At 32.8% G+C, this 19,658-nt stretch overlaps 1 protein-coding gene across 1 annotated transcript in view; it reads right to left on the bottom strand.

Moving 5' to 3' along the window:
• Positions 1-17,578: 17,578 nt before the first annotated feature.
• Positions 17,579-19,658, bottom strand: part of LOC129219645 (protein sprint-like) — a 52,109-nt gene continuing 50,029 nt past the window's right edge. The window contains exon 19 of the mRNA XM_054853915.1: positions 17,579-17,870. Within this exon, the coding sequence (XP_054709890.1) occupies positions 17,737-17,870 (134 nt within the window). The 3' untranslated portion in view covers positions 17,579-17,736. The remainder of the gene's footprint in view (positions 17,871-19,658) is intronic.

Below are 19,658 nucleotides of genomic sequence, written 5' to 3'. Positions count from 1 at the left end.
ATCAAAAAAGAATTTACGAAAAAATTTTTTTTTTCTTCACAAAAACGTTTTGATCAGGATAACTTCGTTTAATATAGAATGAGACTTTTGGATGGAAGGATGAAGAACCGTACTTTCCATGTACTAAGTGCATCGTTTTTATTTATTTATTTATTCATTCAGAAACTACACAGCTTCTCATACATAGAGGATTGTGTACTAAGCGCCTTGCCTCTGGACACACACAGGAAAGGTTTACAGCACAGGATAAGGAAATCCAGGACACCGGAGGGGATCGAACCCACTACCTCCGGCTTAGAAGACGCAGCAAAATTAATGTACACTGATCATAAGTTAAGGAAAAATCATTAAAATAGCGATAACTCTCTCAAAAATAAGCCAAATCGTGTAAAATTTGAATATGTTGCTGAGTAAGAATTGCCCAATAAAAGTGCAATATGCAAATTAGTGGCGCTGCAATTGGAGTGCTTATCTGTGAGGAGCGTAAAAAGTCTATGTTTGAGAACAAGCCTATATACTGCGCTGTGATATTGCCATAAGAAATTCGAGATAGCCATCTTGTAACAATGACTTCCAGGTATCATTTGATGCCTGCAGAACTACGATGATGGAGAGCCATTGGGAGACGAGAGGCTGGGCAAATTTCAAACGACAGATTCGGCATCTAGGAGGACTCTGACTTATTTCAAATCCTCCCTTGCTGCAACCGCTGAAAGGATTGGTTTCAACGTCAATTGTACGTATAAGGCTTCACGACGGTGGTCTGTATGCGAGGTAGGCGACCATCAGCTATTTGTGTGCCACCCACACCTCGCCACAGAAGGGACCGTTTACAGTGGGCACGACAACATATCCACTGGACGCCTGATCAATGGAGGGCTTTCCTCTTTACGGATGAGTCTAGATTTAGTCTAGGAAGCGATAGTAGACGTTATTTGGTATGGAGATAACCTGGAACCCGTTATCATCCGTCAAACATTCGCGAAAAAGGTGGATACGAAAGGGGAGGTGTTTGGGGTTGCATCCCTTTAGGTGGATGCACAGACCTACATGTCTTTCAAGGTGAACCGTGAATACTCAGGTCTATAGAGATGAGATCTCTATATCCTTGATGCTTATGCGGGCCCATATGCCGGAGCAATAGGTGATACTTTCCTGTTACAAGACGATATCGCAAGACCACACACAGCTCGCATCATAGATGATTATCTTCAACAGGCTGCAATTCTCCGCATGGAGTGGTCAGCTCGATTCCCGGACTTGAATCCTATCGAGCATGTTTGGGATGCTTTAGGGAGACGTCTAGCTGCTCTCAACCCGCCCCCTCACACCCTTGCCGCGCTTGATACTGCTTTGCAAGAGTAATGGCTCCCTTTTCCTGTGGAACAGATAGACAGCAAAACTGACAAGATCACACATCGCTGTATGTGCTGTATTTTGCTTCTAGAGGGGAACACATTCCATATTTAAGGTACTTTTCTTATAGCAAACTGACATTTTCGATTTGTTCATTTTACGGATGTGTTAATAATTTCTTTACTGCCATCATTGTCAGGTTTATGTTATTTTATATCTCACTATGTGTTGCATATTGTTTGTAAATTTCAAAACATGTAACTTTTTGAGTAATCGTCACTTTTGTGATGTTTCCTTAATTTATAATAACCAGTATATTTGCATATAAGTGGGAATGGTTTTTCTTGTTTCACTATGATTTATACTGATCATATGCCTTTTGAACCCCCCCCCCCCCCCGGAAAAACTCGAAATGACGGGCCTGCCGTTAGGTATATCAGGAATGTAGAGAAATAATGTAACATTGACTTATCAAATTGTTCTCGATTTTGAACAACCAAAGACTGCCTATTGTTTTCGTTTGATGTCACTCATTAACATCCACGAGTTTTCTTGGCACTTAGGGTTTATCTGGAAATTTGATTTATGAATAAATTCTGATCAGCAGGCGAATTTGGTTAAAAAGATTTCATTAGAGGCAAAAAAACAAAAACAAAAAAAAATAATAATTATTTTTTGGCAATCTTTTAAACAGTTCAAAAATTTTTGGTTGAAATTCAGTGACTTATCACGACTATTTCAGACCGATGAGTTCATTACAAGGTGAAATTAGTCTCTGGATGTCATAACTGGGTTGTTGTATATTGCATGCAACATTTCTTAAGTCAAATCTTTAAAAAAAAATTCATTCTCCTCCCCCCCCCCTAAAAAAATAGAGGATTGGACCATTGGCGGATTTAGAACTGAGTTTCTGGGGGGGGGGCAGGATCTTTTTTGAGCAACATTTTTAATTGCCCCCCCCCCCCCCCCATGTTTTGGTCTGAACCACGGTAAAAACCCTGGTTTTTATCGTCCTGTCCAAACTATGTTTTAAGAAAAATTGTATTTTGTGAAAAAACATTAAAAACAGAATAAAATGTATTTAAGTAATGCTTTAGATTGAACATTTATTCAATAAGAACATTCAACTTATTTGTACAGCTGATTTTAATCTAGTTACATAGAAGTTGAAATCTTGATTACAATTTCAATTTGTATGCATGAGTCTATTTTATTTTTTATTTATTATTTTTTTGATAATAGTAACTAAATTTCCCTATGTTTATGCATGTGTGCAAATGAAAGCAGGATTGGCAAGGTTTTTACCATCCTGTTCAAAACCCTTGTGTCCGAAAGTGTCCAAAACTATTTTTTGAGAAACTATATTTTGTGAGAAAATATCAAAAACAGAACGAAATGTGTCAAAACTATTTTTTGGACTATTTAATACATTTATTCAATGTGGATATTCAAGTATAAATATATAACTTATTTATGCGGCTGATTTTAATCTAGTTACGTAGAAATTAAATTCGTCATATAAATTAATATCTATATTTATGTATTACGAATATTGCATTAAAACAAATGGATTAGATTACACCCCTTTAGCTTTAGCATAGTTTTGGACAGTTTCGGACACTTTTGAACGGTAAAAACCACCTGTCCAGTCCTAAACCAGTTTTGGACAGTCCAAAACCCAACTCTGATAATTGTCCAAATGATTTTCAATCAATAGTGAATTTAGACATATTTTCAGCACCCCAGTGACAGCTGTACTATTTGTATTTAATGTTCTTTTTTTTTTCCTTTTCTCCCATCAGAAAAGGACATTCGCTAATCTCTTCATTTTCATTAAAATATTCAAAAAAAAAAAAAAAAAATCTTTTTGTTTTAAGATTTTGGAAGATGTGTTGTTACTATATGAAGTCCTCCCAAAACTGGGGGGGGGGATTGCCTTCTATGCCCCCTCCTATAAATCCACCCATGCCCTTCTAAACTATTCAAAAAAGCAAAAAAAATAATGATTTTAAAAAAATTTTTTGGAAAATGTGTTGTTACTGCATAAAGTCCTCCCAAAACTGGGGGGGCATTGCCCCCCTCTGCCCCCCATAAATCCGCCCATGGATTGGACATCCTAACGTATTTTCCTGCGTATAATCCGCGGATTATCTGTTAAAAAAGGCAAAGTTTATGAGGTGCGGATTATACGCTGCCTTGGATTATCTGTGATTTTTTTGTTCTTAACACCAACGCTCCGATTCACCTATAGAGACCGTACGTCGACTGAATGTTGCAGTGGCGTATATATGTTTTCATTTTGGAGGGGGCTCATATAACCAAGATTAGCTCCCCTCACCCGCTATTTTTTTTTTTTTTTTTTTTTGTAGTTACTATATATTGGGGGGGGGGGGCAACAGTGCACTGGTTTTCTCTTTTTTTCGAGGTGCGGCAAGGACTTCATTCCATCCCCCAGGGTCACAACCAAAAAATAGTTTTAAAAGGATACTCATAAAAAAAATGTTCGCTTCTGGTGGTGGAGGAGGGTCCGGGGGTCCCCCCCCCCCGGTAATTTTTTTGAAATTGTAGTCCTAAGAACGCAGTTTTAGGCGGTCTCTGGTGATGCTACAGGAAAAAAAAATCTGGGGAACTTCTGCTGAAATTTTTACAAATTGAAACCTTAAAAATGCCTTTTGGGCTATATTTGTTGTAGTTAAGATTAGGAAAGGAATGGGATTTTTTCAAGTTGCCCCCGATTGATTTTTTTTAAGAGCTAAATCAATCACCCCTCCCCCTGACTTTTCGAAATTGAAGTTTTAAAAGCGCAGAGTAACTTTGATGAGTTCAGAGTAACTTTGCCCTTAACTTCGTTAAGAGCAGGTTGTTCTGGGGCTCTCCTGAAAAAATATTTCGAAATTGAAGTCCTAAAAAACGAAACTTAAGAGATATTCAGTGACACTAGATGGAGGGATTTAAAAGCTCTCCGCCTGAAATTTTTAGAATTTGTAGTTTTTTTCATTTTTAGATTTCATGCGAGAACAATCGGGCCCTCGTTCAAAATTTTTTCGTAATTGAAGTCTTGAAAACGTGACTGTGGACCATATTTGGTAATGTTAGGGATTTAGCCATTTTTCAGAATTGAAGCTCTAGAAAAGCAATCTTGAACGATTTTCTAGCTTAAAAGGTGTTTAGTAACTGTCCTCCGGAAATTTTTCGATATTGAAGCCCTGAAAACGAGATTTGAGATGCTCTTTTGTGGTTTTGGGAAGGGCTTGCGAAGTGTAGCGTTTTGAAGACTTTTTTATTTTTAGACCGACTGGGGGAAAAAAATGGGCTGGGGGCATGAAAGAAAAAGATGTTGGGCTTAATTACCCGATTAATATTCAGAAACTTTCGAAATATTTTATTTTAAGGTTCTTTTCAAAGCAATTCAGATTTTTTCCAAACATTAGGCAATCTTTTTAAGGAAGAGTTCGAGAATCATTCCTTGAAAGGTGAAACGCAATTTTAAGTTAACTTTGGAGAATGGAGACGTTTAGAGGTAAAGAGCGGTTAAGTATCTCTTTCCAAAAATTTTCAAAATTGAAATCTTAAAGGCACAATTTCAGACTATTTTTTGGTAGTAACCTTTGTGAAAGGATGGTTGTTCGAGGACTCTCCTCTAGAAATGTTTCGAAATTAATGTCCAAGAAACGCCTAAATAAATGCGTTTTAGGACATCAATTTTCCAATATTACTCCAACCGAACTAAAACTTCTTTTCAATGGAATGTTGTTTATTTTACATTGCTTGCATGTTCCTTCTTGCTGCCTCCCTGTATGTTGGTTATTTTACGTTGCTTGAATGTTCCTCTTATGCGATTCAGGCCATGTAAAATAGTCAACATTACAGTGAATTAGGAAGCTATTTGCACAAGATAAGACCGTTTGCTCCTTTCTCTTGATTCTGTTTTTCAAGTAATTAGCGTACTATAATCTTTATTTCAAGAAGAAATCATTATATATGGATTATATTTCAGATTGATTTTGATTATGCCTTCAAAGTAATTACCTTTTTACGTTTTTTGCTTAGTTGCTCGAATGGTATGTTAAATTCAAACTTTATTTTTTTACATTGTATTATCCGCGGATTATACGAAGCTTTTTTTTCTTCAGGCCGATTTTAGGACCTGCGGATTATAGGCCGCCCGCGGATAATGCGCAGGAAAATACTAGTACTTTTTACTCACCCACTTCTACCACTAAAAACAAAGAACTTTTAATAAGACTTCTCCTTTGAATTCATTTCTGCACCGTATTCGGAACAAATCCGAAACATGTCAAGCAAAAATGTACCAGAAACACCACTGGTAGACCACAACCGGCCAATAAACCCAGAAAATAGCTAAATAGTTGAAACACGCAATTGGCTGAGAAACTCTTTGGCCCTGTTTATGCAGCTGGATTCAACCCAGGTTCGCTTAATAAAGCCGTTTTATGCATTCAACCCGGCTTCAAGCTACGTTCAATACAGGAGGGAATTCCCTCCACCTACATTAAAGGATTATTGGCGGATTTTTTCCCACAAGAAGTACAATTAAAAGTAATTACTGTGAATAAAATTCTGTATATGTGTTTCGTCAATAAAAATTTTATTTTTAAATGAAATTTAAAACCAAAATAAAATAAATTAATAAAAAAAAAATCAATTTGAAACAATTTTTTCAGAAAAAAAAGTATAATAAAAGCATATTTCGGAATAGTTGTAAAAATTTTGGAGGGGGTTGGAACCCTAAAAACCCACCCCTTAAGTCGGCCATGATATTGGCAATCACAAAAGGCAAAAATTTTAATTTGGAAATTGATTTAGAAGATCCAGACATATTTTTACACAATTTACTGATTAATGCTAGTTCTCACAATGCTGATCCCCAGTCGAAATTAATAAAAGCTATTGCATTTATCACAAGCTATTTTTGATTAAATTTATGAAAATCAAGTAATAAATTAAAAGGATGAAATAATAGGATATTCATATTGAAATATAATATTATTCACAGTGTAGTTGTGATAAGTAATTAACCCATTATGCCCGAAATTATTTTCAGAAAAGTTCTGCGATATGTTTTTTAATGCTCAATTTAGTAACTATAAAAAAGACACACACACACAAAAAAAGGATATTGTACAATAACGTAAAGGAGAATCCACGATTTGACAAAAACGGATCTTCCCATCAACCCGGGTGCAATCCCCCTTTTATCCACCTTCCACTTCAACCCGGGTGAAGCCGGGGTGTGCATAAACAGGACCTTAGTGGTTACATACCTTTGTGTAGCTAAAATTCGGGGAACAAAAATTATATTGAAAAATGATACGAATGAAGATTTCCAAAAAATGTAGTGTTTGTTAGAATACCTAGAGTTAAGGAATAAATAAAGTATAAAAAAAACCTCTAATAAAAAATCTTCACTGGTTAGTTTTTTTAAATGAATGGGTTCTACAAAAATGTTTAGAATGCAGAAGAGACATATGTTTCTTATATATATATATATACAGTAAAACTTATCTACAAAGATACCGTCGAGACATTGTTATAGACAGTTTGATTATCAGGGTTCGCCGATATATATCAGTCGTTATATATCCGATATTTATTTTGAAAATATCATGATATTTTCGATATTTATTTTTTCAACTATGGTATTTTCATTATAAAACTTATATTAATCATGGTAGTATTGTTCATTATTTAAAATAACCAAAAAGTTGTGTGCTATATTTTTATGATGTGTTAATACATCATTAATGTAATATTCCTTTATTATTTAATATTCTAAAAATTATTAGAAATGTTACAATTTTGATTCACATTAAAAGTGCCAAATTAAATATTAAATGTTGGTCCAAAAAAAGAAAGAAAATGTCTTTGTGCACCGAATAATGCATATTTTTTACTACTGAATCACATAATTGTGTAAAAATAGCAAACAGAAGAGAAATGAGTAACACAACTAATGCTAAATTAACTCCATTAAAATTGATAAAAATGAAAAATGAGATATTAGATATTAAAGATGAAAGAAACCTTAATTTTAAGTCTACATATTGTTTTAACAATAATATAAGAAAATAAAGAGTGATTTGAGGATGCATTTACTATTTTGAGTACTTTAGTTAGTGCTGATTGAAAATATCGGACATATATCAAGATATCCGAGTATATCAAAACATCCGATATATATATCAGAATATCGGATATTTTCGAAACCTGTTGATTATTCATGCTGGCAATTTGCTTGGGACCAAGGAAAATATCTTTATACACAGGTTTCACTGTGTATGTATATATATATATATATATATATATATATATATATATATATATATATATATATATATATATATATATATATATATGCAAGCCAAATACCAAATATTAAACAGATTATATAAAAAATAATGATGATAAAAAAGAAACTTGCAAACAGCTATTTAATAGGAAAAGACAAAGTATGAATCCAGAGCTCATCAGCCGTGGAGGATTCAATAAATATGGTCAAAAGACCAAAAAATTCAACTATGAACTAAATGAGAATGTTAAAGCTCCAGTACATGCAATATAGAGTAACATTTGACAAATGCACCACATGTTAAATTATAAACAAGAGCTCAAACCTAAAATTAAAAGCAGGGGGTTTCGCCTCGACTAATTAGAAAAACAAGTTCCGATAATTAGCCATTCACGGGACAGTACCTGCGATTCATACTTTGTCATTTCCTATTAAATAGCTGTTTGCAATTTTCCTTTTTATCATCATTATTTTTTATATAATTTGTTTAATATTTGATATTTGGCTTGCATATTTTATATTTACTTGGCTTTTTAGTTTTGCTGCGTTGCGCATCTATGGATTTTTGGTGTGGTTTTTTCAATATTTTTCACTTTTATTATAATTATTATATATATATATATATGGTAACAGCACCAGTAACAGACAGTCATATGTTTGGATTTAAATAGGATTTAATTTTAGGCGGGTAAAACTTGCTGTGGCCTATGAATATGGTGCGATTATCTAGTATTATCAGAATCAATTTTATGAGTCTGTTGGTATTTAAAAGGCAGAGGTGGAATGTTATGAACAGCCACCATGAGGTCAGCTGGTGTTTCTTGCTTATTTGAATTTAATAAGTCTTGACTGTCTGTTTTCTGTAACCGAGACTAAGGTCCATTTTGCGCATGCGTCAAGTCTGCTCTTATTTTATCAAAATGGGGAGGGAAACCCGCTGTAAAAAGTGCAAAATCACGTGTTCAACAGTTCTTCCGAAGTAGAGTCGAAAAAGGCAAAGATAGAAAGTGCGAGCGGAAAGTGCCAGTCCTCAACCTATCCCCCTTTTCCAAAAATGGAATCTATCCTGAGTGGTAGTCTTTGCTTTTGCGAATGGACAGTAGTTCTTAAAATAAAGAACCTTTGCACATTTGAAGAAAAAGGGGAATTTGTCCATTACTCATCCTTTTCTGATCCTATCTGTTGATGGGTATCATCAGATTTTTCGGTGTCTGTTATTGAGGGGGGGAGGGATGACTTTTTTTTTTTTTGAAATTGAGCAAATAAAAATAGAATTGACTAATTTAGAGGATCCAGAAGCAGCCAAACGTTAGATAAGATAGTTGCATGAGAGAAAAAAAGTTTCAAAAGTCAAAAATACATCAAAATCTCAGAAAGAAAATTAACCTTAGAGCAATGTCTTAAGCATATCTGTTACTAGTGCTTTTACCCTAAACTAAAAAGAATGTTTTTCATTTTAGACCGATTTAAAATGAAGAAAATAGTCGGCAACAAAAATGAACAAATTAAAAAAAACTTTTCACAATTTGATTTTATTATATGAGAACAAAAAGCAAAAATTTACATTAACATAGAACAGATTTAAGTACAGACATCAATCACGCTTCAGGCATTCATTACCAACAATTTACAAAATATAAACCACTGTCAGCATATTTAAGCTTAAAAAAATAATATTTCAAATTAAGAACATGGGGAAAGGATCTATAAATGATCCATGAGGAGAAGAAAAGATGTTGTTACTCAAAGTATCGATGTTCGTCAGTTGTATTTGAAATACTTGCATAGTTACAAAATTCTTAAAAATATAAAAAATTACAAAATCTTAAAAATGATGGTTGAATGCTGCTTTATAGAGATGCGAACTGTCAGGTACAAAGAGAAAAGGATAAGCAAATGAGCAAAAACAAAACTTTGGCAATGGCTTGCAGCTTTAAGAAATGAACAATAAAAATATTTTTAAATGCATATAACATTTATCACACGACATAATATATATATTTTAAACAGCAAGAAAGTCAGGTACATTTAGCTTTAACACAATTCTGGTTTTGCGTAATTTTAGAACACACAATTAGGAGAATGTTAGCATTAAATAATGTTTTACAATCAATAAAATTAGGCAGAAATAAGGAAACAGGTGTTGAAAAAATGGAGAACTTATCCACTTTTATAGACACATTTTTTTCATAAAAATTGCAAGCATTTTGATTCAGTTAAAAAAAAAAAAATCTGCACAAAAATTCCACATTGATTCAATTATAATTTGTAAATAGGTATCTTAAATAATACTAAAATCAACTTTACACATTTGATGACTCAAAGATTACTCTTTTAATGTTGGGTATACATAAATAAGTAAAAGAGATTTAACAAAACTATTCATATTTCGTTATCTATCAGTAACTTTTGGGATTCAGGGAAAAATTAATACATAAATAAATAAATGAAAATAATAAATGATTATAATTTTATTGAAACAAGAGATTTTACTTTCAATGCCAAGTAATTGTTCTTCTAATAAATGGAGAAATGAATTGAAAAAAAAAAAAAAAGGATGAAGATGAACTAAATCAATCTTTTAGTTTGAATTTTCTTGACTACAGTTCTCTGGTATTAACAATGAAATTATAAACACTTCTCACTTACTAAGTGCTTTCTTTCAATATCTGTACAGTTATCAAAAAATAAATAAACCAGGCACCTGATATTTTCAGACAGAAATTTATTTATAAACACATAACTGTTTAAAAAGTCAAGAGTAACAAAATAGACTAGACATGGGTCAGTTGCTTCCAATGTTAAGTTAAATTACACAGCCTAGGATTTCAGTTTGCAGGAAATAGGTTTTTGCAGTTTCTTAGAAAATGCAGTTGAAGGATTTCCTTAACTAAATGAGATTTTATAAAATAATTAACAAATAATATGTACTGTAGTTTCGGGTAGATAAGCCGCCCTATCGTATACGCCGCACATGCAATAATTTACTAACTAAAAACGAAAGTTTATCGGATAAGCCGCCCCATGGTATACGCAGCAGAAGAGCGTATTCAAACATGGCACCCCACCCTCTCTGTATATATATCTCTCTTTATGTATACATATGTATGGATGTGATCATTTATTATAGTTAGAACGAAACTGTAACAAGCAACTGCACTTGTTGATGGATAGAAATGGAATTAACTTCGTGTAAAAAAAAGATCAGAAAATGCTACGATTACGCAAAAAACAGATGACAGATGACATCTACATTTAGCTGGATGAGAAGTTTTCAAATCATTGTGTTATACTTAGCACTTCATCAAACAATTTTTTACCTTTTATCAATTGATTCTTTTTTTTATATAAATTTATCATCATTGAGACATTTTAAAACATTATCAGACTATAGGGACTCTAACTCAGACAAGCTAGCGATTCCTCCATTTTTCAGCCTCGTGAAACATCTGTTACCATCACGAATCTGGCAACACTGGAAAGAAAAATAACAGCGGTAAAATCGGCGCAAATTAACGCAGGTTTAAGGGTGTGAGAAATTAAATTCGATGAGAAACCTGTTTCATTGTGCAATTTGAGAGCTCTACTAGCGTTTATTAATGAATTTTAACATTACCGCTCGATTGGGCGAACATGAGAAACACTAAGAAAGAAGGGTGGGGGGAAAATTTATTCAGATACGCCGCAGATGTTAAATTTCAGCTTTAAAACACGTATAAGCCACAGCTTATCTACCCGAAATTACGGTAATAAACTCCAAAGCAGTGCTGGAGGATATAAAATTTTTAACATCACGAACCTCGAATCTTACAGCAGGATATTTTAGTGCATAAACATGATAAATGTAATTTATAAGATGACGCAAAATTCATTAAATACAACTAACTCTAAAATAAAAATCCATGTACATGTTTTCTTTTAAAATTAATTTTTATAGTTTTATAGTACTTATTTTGAATTGAAATATTTTTCAGAGTTGAACTTACAGTACATTTTCAAACATTTTTTTCTAAACCCAATTTTAACAGAATTGTTTTTCTCCCCCCCCCCCTTTCTCTTCGGAACTTATGGCAGTGTAATCATCAGTTGATATTGGTGTATCACTTTCATTAGAAATTGAGGAAAACTTAAATGGAATTACTACCGAATTAAAAAATTGCCAAACAGGCTGGCAACAAGTTTTTTTTTTTTTTTAATTTTACCCTGTGATTTTTGTTTTTGCTACCTGAAAAATGAACCTTAAGAGATTTATATTGACAAACAATCACAAAAAGGATGGTGATCTCATTTTCTTCTTCGAATATTAGCACCTAATAGAAAATAATTTTTGCAGGGATTTTTAATGGATAACAAACAAAAGGCTAGTTATGCTATTTACAGTTAGGAAATTCAAGCACTAATTACAGTTAGGGCAGTTTTGCTCTTAACTGTACTGTCCAACTATGGAAACAAATTCAAATAACTGGTCAAGGAAAACAGCAAGGGTTGCCATAAAAGTGAGAGGAAAATTGATAGATTTTAGTGCAGCCATCTTTGAATGTTTAACAGCATGTTTGGTCGCTTTACCTTAATCATCAAAATCTTCTGAAATTCAAAACCATTAAGATGATTAGTGGACATGGATGGATATTTCATCATAGGCAGATACATCGTCCAGCCCTACTCCATAGCATACGATAATAAATATTGCATTTCTTGTAAAGAAACTAAAACGATATTAAGACTTTGAATGAAGAGAAAAATATTTCAGAAAATACTTTCATAAAAAAGTCTGATGAAAACATATTTTCTCAAACATCATGAATAGCGAGAACTAAAACTGACCCAGATCCATTTAGCACGCATAAAGGCACAGAGCAGATAGTGTTATACAACATTAATAAAAATACAAATAACACTGTTACACACAGTTTTAAACCACAATAACTACTATTAAGTGTTTGCATACATGATGGTGGACATAGTATCCACATGGGATGCGGGAAAGAAATTTTCACTAATTTGCAAAATTATTTTACACAATAGCTTGAAAATTCAAAACAATTAAAAGTTGAGCAAATGCTTTGCAAAGTTTACAATTTGAGATAACCTCCAAAGCGGACAGATAAATCAAAATATATGGTCCATAATTAACATAAGCTCCCCCCCTTTACCCTGAAAAAAAAAAAAGGCAAAGCATAAAGTCATATGCTTTTATAAATTAAATCAATAAGTAACTTTATTCACAACAAAATTGTAACATAATATTTCATGTTGAAAACCGAGGGGGGGGGGGGGGGGAATCAAAACATCAAACAGTTTTCTCAAAAACAATTAATTATTCTTTTCAATTTGCTTCAAGTACTATTTGTTAACTTTTGTAAATCTAAAAATATTAAAAACTTCTACCTTTCAAAACTATAAATTAAATAAATAAATAAAAATATATATACTTGAGTATGCAACACAAGTTCAGCTGCATATTGACTAATTAAATAAAATCATACTTTAAGAGCATGTAATTTTCTCGAAGTTGTTGAAATGTTTAATAAAAACAGCTATAAAGTACATATTTAGTTGTTCATGAATAGCATTAGTTGTTCATTAGAAGGTTGTAATGGTGTGAATAGTTTTATGAGGGCCCTTGATCTTTATTAGGGTTGACAAATTGACTTGGACCACTCTAGCTGGGTTCGGAGACTGTTGTTGCTGGTTGTCACATTCGCATTTGTATGTAAGTGGACTCTCTCTATTCTGAACACTCATGGGACCGAACAAAAGTGTTCAGATTATGGGGGGTGTTCATTACAGAGGGAGACTGGATAATCCATGTATATGTGTTCTATTTCTCTAATAGACTATGTTCAGTACTTTGCCTAGCAAGCTATACCAGTTACTGAGATAGAGGTGCTTTATTTTGGATTGGTGGCTGGTGCAATGCCTAATTCAATTGAGTAGGACCTACACTCTTTCATTTTTTTTTCTTTCTTTTTTAATTTAAAAAGTTTTATGTAACATTCGGCGATAAAATATTACAATACAGTTATTGGTACAATACCTGAAAAAAAAAAAAAAAAAAAAGAGTAATTTTTAATTGGTTTTGCATTGTGTATTCTCATGCAAGGTACATGTTAACATCAAAGTGAAAATTTTGCAGCCACATTTTTATTTGAGGTAATCGTACTTTAAAGGTCTTGACTATTGATACAATGGGATGATTCTTGAAACATATAGTTCACTTCCAGAAACTTCAGGCTCATATTGCTCAGCTGAATGATTTTATGTGATACAGTTTTATCCAGAAAAATAATATTTCTTCTTCCTCTCTCCATCTTCCCTTAATGCCTTCCCGTCTTTGTGTTCATTCATGGGAATTCCCGAGTACTGATTGGGAACATGTTCAGTATATAGAGCGGTAATTCTTGAAGGGGGTTAAAAATAGTGTTCATAATACTGGGGTGTTCATATTACAGGGTGTTCAGAGAGGTCAGCCTATGTTAAGTCTATGGAGCTTCGCCGGGACCATCAAAATGTGTTCAGAATATTGGGGTGTTCACATTAGAGTGTTCAGATAGAGGGAGTCCACTGTATTAAAAGGCATCTAATGATTTTGTAAAATAAAAATTTTTTTTTTTATTGTGAAAAGAAGATTGATTTTAATTTTAAGTAAACACTTTTTTAAATAATACTTTAAAAGTCAAATGTCTCATCAAAATTTTAGCCATATAGAGCTTTTCAAATGTTTTAAGGAGTCACAGTACCTTTCAAACATTTTTTTTAAATTTAAGTAAATTTTATATTTCTTTGAAACCATAACATGCATGCTTATTTATTAATCAATAATTTTTTTTCAAAATTTAAAAATATTGCCTACTTTTTTAAGAAATTCAAAAAATTGAAGAAAATTTCAATTTTTTGAAATCTCTAAGGTTTTTTTATTTTTGCACTAATTAAATTTTTTTTGCTTAACGATCACTATAATCATCTCTAAAAATCTGTGCATTCATTTGCGTATGAGTTCATTAGAAAATTTTCTGTGATTAATTATGTAAAAATTCAAAGGTTTTTTTTTTTTTAATTGGTTTTCAATCGTTTAACATGCTCTAAACATTTGAGTAATTTTTAAAATGCTTATCCAATGCACATTTTTGTCAAATATGTTATTACAATTTGAAAAAGTATTACTTTAAAGCTGTATCTTTAATAGAAAAAGATCCTTAGGGATTCTAATGACATGAAAACACAAAAATACCATCATCGAGAAAAAGCAATTTGAAGTTTTTCTTTTGCATAAGAACACATAGCGAGCATGGCCTAAAACCACTCATATCTTTTTTAATATTTGAAATAAAGCAATGAAACTTTTTCCCTGTGTTCAGAATAGGTTTTAATTTGGATATAAGCAATAAAAAAAATTTTTTGATCGTTTCATCATTTTTGAGGTACTGTAACCTCTTAATACATATTTAGTAACTTTTTTTTCCCCCTTCACAAACCACACTTCTGTACAGCTACTGTTTACTTGATTAAATGCAAAGGGGAAAAAAATAAAATTTAAAAGTACTTCTCGCAGGATTATGTGTCCATTTCTATCCGTAATCTTTCATGTGTAATCTATTTATCCATTGTAAGAAATCAACAGTGTTGCCAGATTCGGGGAAATTTCCCCATTTTGGGGAAATCTGGCGCTCTCGGGAAATTTTGGGAAAATGGGTTTTGAGGGGAATTTTTTGGGGAAAAATTTTTTCCTTGGGGAAAACCTGGGGAAAAAAATATTTTTTTCGTATTTAATTTCGCGTCTTGACATCTGGTAGTTATATTGTTTGTATCAAACAGCGTTGGTTTAGCTTTGCTCAACTTTATGGAATTCACATTTCGCATTATGTGGAATATTACGCTGCGGAATTCTCATTAATAGTTCTGCGTAAGTAACTAGTTAATACGTGAAACAGGCAAAAAAGAGTGTGATGAAGAATGTACTTAGATAAATATATACAAAAATCATAGTTTAAATGTACATACAGAAGCAGAGTAAGTAAATTCGAGTAGAAAGAAAATATTTGGTTATTTCTTATCTTTTGGTCAGGCGCTTGTATTTATGACTAGTGGCACCCGCACGGCTTTGCCCGTACTAGAAAATTAAAAGGTATGTTGGTTCCGGCGTATATTTACAAATAATGCATGGTGAATTTCTCGCCAATTGGTTTGCCCACGTCACGGTCCCGCATTATGATAACTTGGTAATTTAGTCATCCATCTTATGAAAAATTTGCTCAGGAAAATTTTCGTAAAATTGGAATAAAAAAATTGCTTAAAGGTGCATACCCCCGTGCTACAAACTAATTCTTTGCCAAATTTCATAAAAATCGGTCGAACGGTCTAGGTGCTATGCACGTCACAGAGACCCTGACAGAGAGAGATCCGGACAGAGAGACTTTCAGCTTTATTATTAGTAAAAAAAAAATAAAGATAAAAAAGACAAAAAAAAAAACGAAAATGGGAAGAAAAAAAGTTGGGGAATGTTATAAGAAAATTTGGCTATTTGGGGAAAAATTTTTTTTTTTCAAGAGACAAAAATATCAGAGGAAGTCGACTCATTTTATGAAAATATTAGTGGGAAAATTAATTTTTTAATTTGGGGAATTTTGATAGTAAACATCGCTTTTTGGGGAAAAGTTGGAAGGGAATTCGGGAAATCTGGATTTGACCATCTGGCAACACTGGAAATCAACGTTTTTTTTTTTTTTTTTAATTTACTGATTTGAAAAAAGGGCATTTTTATTAACACACATTGACAGCCAGCTAGAATATTCCACAGGCTTGATTTTGTTGATCATTGCTTGACATTCTGGTCTCCTATCATTTTCAAAGAAATCATGTATCTACTATTAAAAGAGTTTTCAATATTCATCAACTACAAAATATCGCAAAACTAAAGATTTTTTTTCAAAACATATTTTTTTTTTTTCAAAACTCAAAAACTGGCTAACATATAGTGGTTTTAGTAACAAGCAATAGAATGTTAGTCATATTTTGAGAAGCATGTATTGGTAGCAGTTTATTAAAAGAAAAAAAATCAATCATTTCTAGAACTAATGAGATTCTTCAATTAGCATACTTGCTTGAAGAAACAAAAAAATATAAATGACTAAAATTATACACTAACATTTAGAATATATAGCATTGGCCCAAATAAATTAGTCATGTCTGTAAAGTTTTTACATTATTCCAGCTCTTGCATAAAGATAACAGAAAGATTGTGTTGAAATTCTTTAACATTCATAAAATTATGCAGCAGCATAAAACCTTATGCTCCAATTGCGTGCATTTTAATTTTTAAGACAGGGAGAAGAAAAAAGACGACTAGGAGTTAAATATTTTAAAGTATTTCCATACAAATGAAATAAAAAATATGTATATACAAAGTTGTATAAATATTTACTACATTTTGTAACAATGACTTCTTATGTACAAACGTAAATAAGATAAGTAAATGATTTCAAAAAGAATAGAATGATAATTTAATGTTTAACGTCAGTTCAAATGATGAATAGAAGAAAAACCGCAGCTTTGGCTTTTGGCAGAGTATTTGTCGAGGATTATTTTGTACAAGTTTTTCACACTTAATTGACTGTTAATGTCCTTTAATTAATCATTTCAGAAAGGTTGGTGAACATTTAATTGAAAACAAAATATTTATAAAAAATGCCTACACTATGATTTTAATTAATTAATTTTTTTCAAAAAGAGCAGCAAATATTTAAAATATTCATTTTAAAAACACAATTCAAATTTTTCATTAGTGCACAAAATATTTGCAGTAATAAACTTTTTTCAAAATTTAACAAAAAAAAAATTAAAATCGTTTTCTCACATTGAAGGAACATAGGAATTACATAAAAATGAAAGCTTATGGCAACACAAGCACAAATCATAACTTTACATACAGTGCTTTACATAATGAGAATCTAAATCAATGTTTTCTATACACGTAAATCGAAAATATCTAAACTATTAACAAAAAATATTATAGAAATTGGTCAAATCACAAATGTTTCCTTTTTTACTTCTCTTAAACTCCATTTAAAAAGTTAGGATGATTTCTCCAGTATTGGCCAAATGAATTTGGCATCACAGCGCTTGTACGTAAACAAACAATTGGATCCAGCAGCCATAAGGTCAGCCTTAATAATTTGTGGACACTCACTATCACCAAGCATAGTTTCTAGAAGAAAAATGTGCAATTTAGATTAATTGAACTGCGTGTATGGTTTTTAAATGAATAAGAAGTAAAAATATGCGAAAAGGTACACTGCCATAGGCGGTTCGTACGGGGGGGGGGGGATAATTGCCCCTTCACTTTCAAAAGGTAAGGGGCCTTGCCCCCCTCACTTTTCGGAGTTAAAAATTAATGACCAACTGAAAAATAGAATTTTCATAGGGTGGTTGATGTCAAAGGCGCCCATATAGGGGGAAGGGGGGGGGGGGGTCGACTCCCCCTTTGAAATTAGAACTTCCTTGCTTTTAGTAATTTTTCTTTGCAAAAATGTAAAAACACTTCTTCTCCAGTCATTAATGAATAAGTTATTAAAAATGTCAAATTTTAATGACTCTAATCTGTCCTGAAATCAGTTTCCACGGGGAAAATATCTGAGCCCCCCTTGCAACTTTGCATATGGGCGCCCATGGTTGATTTCATGAAAGTGAGAATTAAGAATTCCAAATAAATAGATTTTTCTCACCTTAATTTATAAAAATGGAACTTTGAATTGGGAGGGGTAAGTCTATGATGGCCATCCGTCCCGATCTTTAAGGCCACATTCCGCATTTTTTTTTTTTTGAAGGTCATAGAATCAGTAATGTAAAGAGCCTTTAATATAGCCCAATTTTACAAAAAGAAAAGCTTGAGCAGCCAAGCCCCCTTACCCCACACATTCTTTGACCCCCCCTCACTATTTTGGTGCCCCAGTCACCTATGTATGCCTTGAATAAAGGGCAGTCACTGCAAATTTTCATTTTTGTCCTCTGTTGTACGTTAGCTCAGTAGTTAAAGCTTTCTTATTTGGTTTACGCTAAAAAAATGAGAAAAAAAACTTTAATTCCAATATTTCTCTATTGTTTGTACTGAATCCGAAACGCGTTTCTTCAAATATCTCGTAAATTCATTTCTCGCAGATACTGCCGTTTATCTGTTAAGGGCAGTATTTTTTAAAGCTGACAAACGTCACATGGCCTACTTGCCATTTTGGGAAATGAACACTGGTATAAAATCTGGGTGCAGGTCATTTTTTTCATCAAAGGAAAAAGTTAGTGGAACATACATGCAGGGCCAATCCTAGCAGGTGTGCAGCGTGTGCACCGCACAAGGGCGGCCAAAGCAAGGGGCGGCCGCCGGCCGCCCGCATCATATAGTTCTTTTAATCAAGAAACATTCCTCAAGAATTTCTCACAAGATAACTTATAATAAGTCGAATAAATATGCTGAATTTTAAATGTTCAATTATATCAAAGTAAGTGCCAATTTCCCGACAGCATAGCATAGTTTAAAAAAAATAGAATGTTAAGCACCCTCTTCTTTTTTTTTTCATTGTCCATTATTATCTACTCTTTACACACATGCTTCATTTGGTAGTAAAATTTGTGACAGAACTGGTAATCAGGCATGGATACAGGGGAAGGGAAATGGCCCCCTCCTGAAGCATGAAAGGGTGCCTTCCAAAAGGAGCACCGAGGGCGGCCACTAATGTTTACCCCACCCCCCAAGTTTTTATAGACTATAGATATAGTTTTATTTTATATACAAAGAAAGCTATACTGATTAGATACTCTCGCAAGCGTTTAAAACAACAAATTCTGTGTTCAACAATCAGGGATGGGTAGAGTGACAGTGGAAAATTACAACTCCCTTGAGAGTCAAACATATACGATTGACGAACAAAAATTTTGTAATTTTCTCCCTTTGCAGCAATTTTTTCTAATTAAAATTACAGATGAACTGCTCGGTTTCAAATTT

Source organism: Uloborus diversus, chromosome 4, assembly GCF_026930045.1.
Source record: "Uloborus diversus isolate 005 chromosome 4, Udiv.v.3.1, whole genome shotgun sequence".
Classification (NCBI taxonomy): domain Eukaryota; kingdom Metazoa; phylum Arthropoda; class Arachnida; order Araneae; family Uloboridae; genus Uloborus; species Uloborus diversus.
The sequence above is the reverse complement of the archived record's forward strand: the minus strand, read 5'-3'. Positions and strand labels throughout refer to the sequence as shown.